General features: G+C 48.0%; 4 protein-coding genes across 4 annotated transcripts; 2 read left to right on the top strand and 2 right to left on the bottom strand.

Annotated features, from left to right (window-relative positions):
• Positions 1–580: 580 nt before the first annotated feature.
• J3458_003739 (uncharacterized protein) lies at positions 581–3302 on the top strand. The gene is made up of 2 exons (XM_007810023.2): positions 581–802; positions 1040–3302. The coding sequence occupies exons 1-2, from the start codon at positions 697–699 to the stop codon at positions 2836–2838; spliced, it is 1905 nt and encodes a 634-aa protein (XP_007808214.1). The 5' UTR covers positions 581–696; the 3' UTR covers positions 2839–3302.
• On the bottom strand, positions 3251–4252 carry J3458_003738 (uncharacterized protein). Its single transcript, XM_066117932.1, has 2 exons — positions 4151–4252; positions 3251–4094 (listed from the first exon to the last, which is right to left on the bottom strand). The coding sequence occupies exon 2, from the start codon at positions 3977–3979 to the stop codon at positions 3479–3481; it is 501 nt and encodes a 166-aa protein (XP_065977725.1). The 5' UTR covers positions 3980–4094; positions 4151–4252; the 3' UTR covers positions 3251–3478.
• Positions 4253–4431: 179 nt separating this feature from the next.
• On the bottom strand, positions 4432–7059 carry BNA4_1 (kynurenine 3-monooxygenase, mitochondrial precursor). The gene is made up of 4 exons (XM_066117931.1): positions 6829–7059; positions 6248–6465; positions 5758–6180; positions 4432–5696 (listed from the first exon to the last, which is right to left on the bottom strand). Exons 1-4 carry the CDS (start codon positions 6938–6940, stop codon positions 4935–4937), a joined length of 1515 nt encoding a protein of 504 aa, XP_065977724.1. The 5' UTR covers positions 6941–7059; the 3' UTR covers positions 4432–4934.
• A 691-nt stretch (positions 7060–7750) lies between these two features.
• Positions 7751–10088, top strand: fma1_1 (Methionine aminopeptidase 1). Its single transcript, XM_066117930.1, has 5 exons — positions 7751–8050; positions 8170–8200; positions 8252–8568; positions 8715–9261; positions 9315–10088. Exons 1-5 carry the CDS (start codon positions 7904–7906, stop codon positions 9437–9439), a joined length of 1167 nt encoding a protein of 388 aa, XP_065977723.1. The 5' UTR covers positions 7751–7903; the 3' UTR covers positions 9440–10088.
• The last annotated feature ends 1182 nt before the right edge of the window (positions 10089–11270 follow it).

The following is an 11270-nucleotide window of genomic DNA, read 5'->3' as shown; positions in this document are numbered from 1 at the left end:
CTATAAGTATTTTATTAGATTTAATATAATTTTTTATATTCGAAACTACAAAAACTATAAAACTACAAAACTACACTACTTCTAATGCTCTGCTTATAGGTACACTTATTATTACTTAATATTATAATAATTAAATGTACCTTTTTAAATTTAGCTTCTTATTAGATATATATCCCTGCAGATACTCGATTGGAGCCTTATCGCACCAGAGGGGATAGCTACCTAGGTAGTTATGGACTTGTATTAATACATTATCATGACAATTAGTGCCACTCAAAGTGTGACAAAGGTCCAAGTGAGGTATCGGGCCCACTTTTCTGCGATACCTAACAGGTACGTCTTCGGTAACAACACTAGCTACGGAGGTATGTACAAAGTCGGTAGGTGCCGTGCCTTGGGTAGATTGTGTCTGGTATGTACGGAGTACAGCAGGTCCTTCAATGTTGCTCCACACCAGCATAATAACAGACCCAGGGTAGCCCCTTGTTTCGTATCAGTACCATGATGACAGTACTACCAAGCACAAGTACCGTCTGGTAGGTACAGACCTTATGGGGTAATTGCCATGCTTTGCAATTTGCTTTTGTCTGGCGTTCAAAGCCTTGTCACGATCGTTTTCGGCCATCTGTTATTCTCCCTGCACTAGTCAAATATTTAACCATTGTTATCTTTACCTAGTCCCAAGCCAGAGCAAAGATGAGCCAGGTCAAGAACCTGCGAGCCATGTTTGAAAACAAAGGCGATACAAGCCCGCCTGACAGAGGGAGATCTCCAGGCATCACGCCCGGTAGGCATATCGGAAGTAAGTCCCGGGGAGGGGGGGGTTTGGTTTATCGAAGTTGTTCTTTAGCCTCAGCCTCGTCGACTGTGCTGTACCTGCTACTTTCACGGTCGTATGCTCGCCTAAGCAGAAGTCCCTGTTTGCGGTGCCAGAGCCAGGCTTGAGATTGTTGGAGGAACGCTTGCGCTTTTAGCAAAGTCACCAAGTTATCGAGGGGCTTATGATGGATTCAGGCTGATTTATGCTTTTGTGATGCAGACGCCAGCTCCAATGGCTCACCGCGGCCGCTCTCCAAGGTTCGCACAAACTTTGTTGCAATTGAAAAGGACGGCCGCATGGGTTTAAGAAGAGATCACAGCGGCGAATCGAGCTTGTCGAGAAGAAGAATGAGTATCGAAACTGCGGACACCGAATCCAACAGCAACTATCCCGATAATCCCAATACAGTACCATCAGACGATGTGGGTAAAGCTTCACGTCGTAACATCGCCAGCGAAACTATCCCCGAATCCCCGAGAATAATGTCCCAGGAACAGGCTGGGGTTTCTGTACACGCAGGCTCACAACTGGACAAGGCGCACATAGAAGCCAGAATGAAGTCGCGTTCGCCTCCACACCTCCGGGGCGAACAAAGAGGAACAGGCTCCGCGGGAAACGCAGAATTAAATTCTGTCCCGGCTACGAATCGCTCCCAAGGCAGCAAGCACAATGGACACCTCTCTGTCCAAGATAAAATGATTACGACAGGACCAACCAAAAGTTCCAGTGAAAGTTCTGCTGCCAGACCAGAACCAAGGGCGAATAATAGAGGCCTCAAAACCAGCAATCCGTCTGCTGATAAGACCCAAAAAGTCAATACCGGGCAAACCTCATCCACCAAAGCGAGAACGGTTCCATCAGGGGTTGTAGCCAAAAATCAACCTGTCAAGACAAAGAGCCAGAACGATGCGGGCTTTATCAAGCCGAAGCCAAAATCACCCACCAAGCAAGTTCAAATGCCATCATCACTCACCGCACCGACAGCATCTTCGGTATCGAAAGTGCACGTACCTCGTCGACCTCTTTCCCGCCAATCCGGAACTCAAAATAACCCAACTCAACCCAGTATTCGATCAAATATGTCGACTTCTACGGCTTCACACTCTTCCATCAAGGGGCAAGGCTCGTCTTCGTCGAGGTCCCGACCAAGTCTTGGACCACCTCCAAACAAACAGTCGCAAGTTACGGTCAGCCACAAAAGGCAGAGCAATGTCGACGAAGGATTCCTAGCACGTATGATGCGCCCTACACAGTCATCGTCTTCCAAAACTACCGATAAAGCCCCTGTCACTCCACCGAAAAGAGCTGCCCAGAGACCAGTAGGTGGTGAGCATAGGAATCAAGCACTCCTAAGGTCGGCGAGCAGTAGGGGCCTTCATGGTAGAAGGATTCCAGTGCTTGCATCATTACAGTCAACCTCGGCGCCACTAGCTGGTCCTACCGATGAACCTGACCCCCGCAAACCTGAGGAAGAATGCAAGGAACTTCATATTGACACCAATAATCAATCGCTAATAGCAAATGCAGACAAAGACGCCAGTTCTCCTTCAAATACTGCCACCAAGTATACAGTCGAGGAGAAAGACGTGTTAGCTGCTCCAGAAGGGCTGGAAAGATTTGAAACCCTGACCACTAGTTTGACTTGCAACACGAACTCGGCCATGAATGATCTTGCTCATAATAGTCAGTTACGAGAGGAAGCTGACGATTCCAAGGCTTCACTTGCTGCAGGACCCACACCACTGATTCTTGAGCCGACGAAAGCTTCTGGATCTGTTGGCAGCGACGAGACAGCCAGCCAGGATAAACAGTCTGGTGCAGTTGAGGAGGTTGATGTAGCTCCAGAAGCCACGAGCAAGCAGCAAAACTGCAAGGCTGACCTAGTGTCAGAGACGGAAGAAATACCTCAAGGGCCAGCTGGGGACTATCTGGCCAACGAGGGGCTGATGACTGCTGAGGATTATCAGAATAGTGACCTAGTCGAGACGGATCTTGCTGAGCAAGCAACATACCCCTGAAGCCTGCACTGCGCCGTTTGGTGTCACCAGGCCATGTGAACAGAGCATTCAACAAGTGATTCCAAGTACTCGAAACCACCTTGTATCAGGAAAAAACAGCCATTCACCTCTGGAGATCACACAGACCGGTCTTGACGCCGACAAATCCGACGGTATCCCTAAAATGTGAGCTGTTTTGGATGAACAGAAGCAACCTGCGGTTCAAGGCCATGAGGGCATGGCGGAGGTGGCCAGAAACAGAACATGTTTGAACCTCTATGAGCAGCGATCTTGAAAACACGGATGTCTAGGTGGGCGGTCACGTAGCGGGTGCGTGGACTAGTTGATTGATACGTGGTCGTCGACCCTGTCCATTGTCAATTCTTGATTTTTCTTCCCTCATTCATTGCCTGGGCGACGCAATTTAGTTGGGATTATTTATATTTAGCAGAACAGATACCTTGCATAGCTGCACAATTAAGCGTTCGATTTGAAAGTGGCAGCCAAGAGTGGTCCGACGTGATATGTACATGCTATAATTGCATCCAACTACAAAGGGGCGACCGTTTTTGGTTCTAATCATACAAGTATGAGAGATCTGCGAAACAAACGAGCAAGCTCCCAATATGCTCAACCAAAAATGCTATCTCGTCTAACCCCATCATGATATCCTACAGATCAGCAAACCGCCTACCTTCCTTGACAATGCTTCCCTCGCCTCCAGGACTCCCCTTGATGTTGCCACGAACATGCACTCTCCTAAATTCAGACCCGGGACTACACCACCCTTCAATTTTGCTGGAAATCCTCTTGTCAGTCTTCCCAACTCCTTAATATCAGCAGTCATCAACCTCGAGGGCTTGCTGATCATAGTTGCCTTGGACAACACCGGTTTCCCATCCCAGTACTTAAGACCCAGCCATATCCTCATCTTGGCTACGTTGGCAGTTGTGACCTTCTCCGGTGGTTGTGAAATCATTTGCTCTGCGGTAGGGGGCTGCGGACCGGATCGGTAAACGGACGAGAAGAAGCCTGAGCGGTGAAGAGCGAGCGCGAGGTGTAGGTTGTATTTGTTGTTGGAGACGGACGTGAGGCCTAGGCGGGCTTTGGATGCATTTTGGAGGTGGGAGCACATGTGCGCGATGTTTAGAACCGAGGGCATGGTGATACTAGTTGCACTACTCGATAATTCGAAATGTAAGTGGCCGACTGTTGCCTGGACAGAAATTTAAGCTTCGCAGATTCTGGGATTAACCCGACAAGAATGCTTGGTAGACCTTTCAAGATTAATGTTAGCATGACGTCCAAATTTCAATATGAGAGGGGCACAAACAAATCCGGAAATACGTCTTGGTCGTTAACAACTGATTTACATATAGGTATAAAAGCGACGATGTATGTTAATATGCAATGCAGCCGTGGTTGGAAATAAAGCGCTTGCAATCATTTAGAGGATCAACGTGTTATCGTCAGGTCAAATCCTGGGGCAAAAATTGATGGATGACTAAGCCACATGTCCTGGAGAGCCCGGCCTTTCTTTTACTTTTCCGCCATAAATGCACTAACTTGTCTTCCGAAGGTTGATACTCTACCGATTGATCTGCATACTACCTACCTACCTAGGTACCTACTAGGTAGGTAGGTAGTTAGTACCTGTTCAATTGCCCATGTACCGACCTGGGTATCGACATGGCATTTTACCACCTCCATTTACATGGATTTTTCCATCGCTACGCTGCCGAATAAATCAGATACCTACCTACCTAGGTACCTAGTACCTAGTAGTACTAGGTGTATGTACTTCGGTAGATACCTAGACGTCGGACGAAGCTAGCCACTGTGATTCTTTGAGCAGCTTTGCCAAAAAGAGTCTGCGTATTGCTCTATGACAGGCGGCATGACCCGATACGCTAGCAGAGTTTAAATAATGAACAGATAACATTTGAACAATCATAATAAAAGGAGCCAGATGATATACCGTAGGGAAAAAAAAAGAGAAAGGGCCGCTTTAAATGCTACACGCTGCGCATCACATTATGAGATGCGGGATGTAAACCCGTATCCGTAGAAATAAGCATTTATTATGCCGGACATTTAAGTATGGTGTTCACAGAAGTCTAGTTGAAACCCAAGATCCCGGCTGCCGTGGAAAGAAGAGGCCTCCTATATCGATATCCAAAAATCAGGAATGCAGCGGCGACAGGACCTGTGATGCATGCAACAAATACCCGCATAAGTATTCGGCCCTGGTGGTCGCTCTGCCTCACAATATCGCTGTAACCTTGGTTACTGAAGCTGACTCTTGAGTATTTCGTTTGCCAACCAAAGTTTGGAAAGTTCACACTCATAAACTCCTCCAAGAATTTCCGCAGTCTATAACGCATGGATAGCACCGAAGACCTCATTTCAACATAGTTTTGCAAGGCCAGTTCGTTGATAGCATATGCGTCTGGTGCCCGAACATCCGAATACTCTGCCAATGCCTCAGCCCTCGAAGACATAGACATGGGAGATGACATGTGACTCTCGACAGTGGAATTGTTATTCTCAAGCATCTCGTTATGCTTGTCGAATATGGAGAAAAGGATACGAACATCTTCCATTCCGGCGTTCATGCCTTGTCCGTAAAAAGGCACCATTGCGTGGGCTGCGTCTCCAACGATGACCGCAGAGGAGCTGTAGTGATACGGACGGCATTTAAGGCTGATTAGTGGTAGATGGGGGTTTGACTGAAACGACGATATGAGGCTTTCTCCGGGAATGAGGTCGGTTACTCCTGGAAAATACTGGTCGAAGAAAGATGGGAGCTGAGCTGGGTTGTTTTCCAATGCAGCAAACTGCTTGCTAGGAAGGAAGAGGGTGCTTGTAAATGATCCATCCTGTGGCGCTCAATTTAGCATGCACATGCCAAATCAAGGGTGGGAACGCAAATAAACTTACCTCACTTGGGATAGCAATAAACATGAAGTCCCGACCAGGCCAAATATGTAAATGGTTTTGTGAGATCCGAAACTTTGACCCATTCTCCCCATGTGATTGCCCTTCCTGCGGCTCGATGCGGAACTCGCACCAAAGGGTATCGATGTATTCTTGTTGATAATCCATTCTCGTGAACTTCATCATGTGGTATCTCACTGCGGAATGGGCACCGTCAGCACCAATCATGAGATCAAACGAAATCTCAATTTCCCTTGGGCGACCATTAGGGGACACATCTACGTCGCGGGCTTCGAACCAAGCTCGCCGCGCGCGAAAATCAGCTCCAGTCAGCTTGTGGTTGAAAAACAATTTGACGTTCGGCATGGAGTCTAGGACGTTGAGAAGCTTCTCGTTTAGTCCGGATCTATCAATGGCATATATGGCCTTTATCTAGTGTTAGTATACGAGACCGTCAACGGATTAGAGGCCAGGAACCGAGTCTTTTACATACACGCCCTTTGGCATCGTAGTCTTGAGCATGTTCATACAAATCGCCTAATGGACTCTTGCCGTGGATCATGCGACCTCGCATTGGAATAGTGCCGGTCATTACTGTTTCTAGGAGACTGGGATGGCCGGCACTCCGCATTGCGTTAATGCCACGTTCTGATACCGCCAAGTTGATTGACTTTGTAAAGTTCAAGGGAATCGTTCCGGGATTGCGCAAATCTACATTTTTGTTAGAGTCTAGAGTACTTGAAAAAACGCTATCGAAGAACCCTGCACAGGTAGTTGTCACTCCGTCGAGGGCGGAAATGGTTGGGATAGAAGCGGTGGGGAAGAGAGCAGCAGCAGGAACCGCAGCAATAAGGGAAAGAAGAAGGAGCAGACGAAGGCACGGCGGAAGTGAGAGTACTCTGTCCATTATTCTTCTCTGGACAACTTGAAAGACCGGAACTGGAGGGCGGGCTTCTTCAGGGGTCAATTAAGGCTGGACGCAAAATGAGAGAGAGGGCAAGAAACATGAAAGTATAAATATGTTTAGAACCAAAAAAAAATAGTCCTATTTGTTCAGATTCGAGGAAATCTTACCTGGGCGTAGTTCATAGACCTCAACTTCATGACCACGCTGAGCGGCAAATAAAGCAGCCAGAGAGCCAACAGGCCCAGCTCCAACGACCACTGTCTTCTGTTGAACAGACATTGTTAAGGAATCTTGTTTCCTGATGTAGATTTGCCGATTATTGAAGACAATACAGCTATCCGGACTGAAGCAGCGCGTCCTATCACGCAGTGCTATAAGACGTTCATCCAAAGGGCTTCAAAAGTCGACTTGTCGCCGGCAACTGGATTGCAATCATTTTTAGCGGTTGACTGCCCTGCTTTTCCAGCAAGGACCCACTATTCCACTTTCCAGTCCTCAAGCTCGCACTCGCTTGTACCAGACATCTCTGGTGACAATTTGCAATGGGTAATAGGTACCTTGGTAGCCGGGTAGAGTCCTGGTGTTGAAGAGCTTTGAAAAGGGTGCACAAAAAACTGTTGACAGAATATCATTCCAATTGTCCCCGACATAGCCACCCTCGATACAGCGCGCTTGCCCTGTTGTATTCTGTTGCTGCAAGAAATCGCTTGCTGTCACTAAAAAATGGCGTAGCCAGAGGCCACTTTTTGTGTGCAGTTGCTACCAGGCCCTCTTTAACCCAGGTGACCGTTGCATCAATGTTTGCTCACGGGCAAAATGGGGTGAGTCGCAGAATACTGTTTTGCTTTGCCCAAGGCTTTCCACAGAGCTATTGGACTTGATGTTCGTCTCGGGACGGGGAAAAGGTAATGTTGGGCTCCCGCTCCCGTTCCCATCTCTGCTTCCGCCGTTTTCCTGACCCAACGTTGAATGTTACATAATCTCAATCAGTGATAAATCATCAATTGATCCTGGACTAGGCGGGGCGCTCGCTAACTGGGTGTGATTCTCTCTAGAAGCCGAATATTTTTTTTTGTCTTCGACCACACACTGCAGTGTTCATCTAGCCCCACTCCGTGCCTTCAGACAGAAATAGCGTCACGCTGCTCTCCGACGTTTGCATTTGATCGCAACATCACCTCTGACAGGCACTCACTCGTTACCAAGTTGCCATCCACTCATTTGGGCATCGCCATTCATTCGATGATGGCATCTGAACCACCGCTGAAGAAGAAGTGTTTAGGTGTTGACTGCGAGAACAATGCTGGGTCCTTGCAATGCCCGACCTGCATCAAGCTTGGCATGAAGGACAGCTTTTTCTGTTCTCAAGACTGCTTTAAGAAAAATTGGGTATGAACCAAACTATACTGCACTTCAATTGGTGAAATTTCTATCGGCTATACACGCTCATGGAAAGTCCGACCAGGACTTGCCGCATGTCTCTGCATTCGATGTTGATTCAATTATAGAGCAACCACAAGAGTGTGCACAAGGCCCAAAGTAATACTCCTCACCGCCTGATCGCTCCGAAAGCAATCTCACCGGAACCAGCTACAGGTTTTTATAATCCATTCCCGAGTTTCCCCTTTTCTGGACCCCTTCGGCCCGTCTATCCTCTCTCCGAACATCGTACCGTTCCCAAATCGATACCTCACCCCGTCTGGTGGCAAGACGGAAATCCAAGATATAGCCGATCTTTGACGAATCGAAACAAGATTGAAATACTCGATGCGAAGGGGCAAGAAGCTATGAGGAAAAGTTGTCGCTTAGCTCGGGAAGTACTTGATATCGCGGCGGCTGCCGCCAAACCTGGTGTTACAACTGACTACATTGACGAGGTGGTTCACAAGGCGTGTGTCGAGAGAAATGTGAGTAAGCATTCTGCCTCGGCAGTTTTTAAGTATCAATATGCTCTATTGTGGAGTCCATTATTCCAATCACTGACTCTCACCCCCTTGCCAACTTGATGTGTGCGGCATCTGGTATTTGATAGAGCTGACAGATCGACGGACAGTCTTATCCATCCCCGTTGAACTATAACCACTTCCCCAAGTCATGCTGTACCTCAGTAAACGAAGTTATTTGCCACGGAATTCCTGACCAGCGAGTCCTCATTGATGGAGACATTCTCAATATCGATATTTCGCTCTTCCATGAAGGCTACCATGCTGATCTGAACGAGACATACTACATCGGCGACAGGGCCAAGGCAGACCCTGATAATGTGCGAGTTGTCGAAGCAGCTCGGGAATGCCTTGAGGAGGCCATCAAAGCTGTCAAGCCTGGCGTCCTCATCCGCGAGTTTGGCAACATTATCGAAAAGCATGCGAAAAAGAAAAATTGTAGCGTCATTAGGACTTACTGCGGACACGGCATCAACAAGCTTTTCCACTGTGCCCCCAATGTGCCTCACTATGCTAAAAACAAGGCCATTGGCGAATGTAAACCCGGCATGACCTTTACCATTGAGCCGATGATTGCGCTCGGCAAGTATCGTGATATAACCTGGCCGGATAATTGGACCAGCACGACCATCGATGGGAAACGAACTGCTCAATTCGGTATGTACATGTATTTGACTTGACTGCTTCATTCTGACTAATTGCTTACTTAGAGCACACTCTCTTGGTTACGGAAGATGGAGTTGAGATATTGACGGCGAGGAGGGATGACTCACCTGGTGGTGCGTTGCCCATGCCAGAGCCAGAAGGGTCAAATGGGAAGGCTGCAGATGCTTGACAAAGTAAAACACGGTCTCTTGATATCACAAAGCTTTTGGAGACTTGTGTGCTTGCTCGAGATGCTGGTTAGCATCAAGTAGTGGAATCCTCTAAAGACAGAAGCTCGTATAGACTTGAACTTGACACCCAATTGACCAACTGGTGGGAAATAGCTTCAGGCACTTTATGCTACAGCTTGAGAACCATGATGGCGTGTGTTAAACAATGGGTTTCCTACTAGCCTCGTTCTTGCTCGTGTTTGCTCAGTACCCCAACGTATCCACGTGGCAGTGCTGCCTGGGGCAAGCGATGATACAATTATGGCGGCTAGGGTCCGGTATGACTGCAGTCCCTCCTCCGGGAATGGGATGTCTACGCAACAATTGTTGTTCTTGGCGCCAGAGAGCAGTGATGCGCCTCGGTTGAGATGTACACAGGTGGTTTACATGCCTGGGCGCTCAAAGTGCTGAAGAGTTTGGCCTTCCACGATGCATTGACAAGCGCTTGTCTGCTTCTTGAGTAACTATATCCTGATATCCATGCAGACCTTGGTTGCACTGGACCAAATGCAGTAGCGTGACGTTAACAAGTGACCGGTAGTCGGGCCATTCCAGTGTCATGAGGCATAGCGGCCTAAAGTACGGGCCGGGCGACAGCTCCCACTTGACTCATCCCAAAGGTCCACTTCATGATTGATCACTTGGAGCAGCAAACTTGACGTGCCAGGTTAGGTAGTAGTTGGCAGTTTGACGCCCGCCACCGATTTCAGCATGCTTGGGCACGTATGTTTTGGAGCACAGACCACGCGGCTCCCGCCACCCTCGAATACAGCCTCGGGGACAAGCTGCAAGTTGCCAAATTGGCGCTCACCCGCCACCGTCGCTAACAACCCACGCCTTCACAGTGGATGAACCTCAACCCGCCCGTTCCACAACAAATTCTCGCACCACGCAAACTCCTTTCCCGCGACTCCAGCTGCCTCAACCATTCGCTGTGCCGGCGAAACTGCTTCTTTCTCGGCTCCGAAGCTCAGAAAGTTCTTCAGACTCTTCTTTTCGACATCTAACGGTCCGCACGCCAGGCTACTTCAGTATCCAGCATTTCCACCTGCGCTGTCCCCTTTCCCACCCCGATCTAATCCTTCGTGGCACGATTCATACAGCAAAAAATAGACGCCGGTAATTGCGCTCGCAGCTTACGCCGTTACTCTGTATACAAATTTTAGCTTTGACCTAAGCCCCAAGTGCCGTCATGATGTCCGGGGAGGCTTGGCTGTACCTGCTAGCTGTGTTGATCAACGCGGTCAACCTTTTCCTGCAGGTCTTCTTTACTATCATGTATAGCGATCTGGAATGGTACGTTGCGAGCATCTCCCACTTCCACGTTGAAGAACCAGAGCACTGGTGATATCGTTCGAATGCTATTATCAATTTCGGCGTAATGTATACTGATAAACATCAAAGTGATTACATCAACCCAATCGAGCTCTGCAACCGCTTAAACGCTTATATTATTCCCGAAGCTGCCGTACATGGGTTTTTGACTTTTTTGTTCCTTATCAATGGCTATTGGCTGGCACTTATCCTAAACTTGCCCCTTCTTGCCTGGAATGCCAAAAAGTGAGACTTCTGGATAGTGTAATATGTGCAGTTTTACCGGCTAACAAATTACGCAGGATTGTTGATAACACCCATTTGTTGGATGCTACAGAAATCTTCCGGAAGCTGAATATTCACAAGAAGGTTCGTACGATTAATTTTGAATGCCTATGACTTTGATACTAATAGTCGGCACAAACAGGAGTCGTTTGCCAAGTTGGCTTTTCACCTTGTTATGTTCTTCTTTTACCT

The sequence above is a fragment of the Metarhizium acridum genome (genome assembly GCF_019434415.1).
Source record: "Metarhizium acridum strain ARSEF 324 chromosome Unknown scaffold_13, whole genome shotgun sequence".
Taxonomy (NCBI): domain Eukaryota; kingdom Fungi; phylum Ascomycota; class Sordariomycetes; order Hypocreales; family Clavicipitaceae; genus Metarhizium; species Metarhizium acridum.
This window is presented reverse-complemented; position numbering and strand designations above follow the sequence as displayed.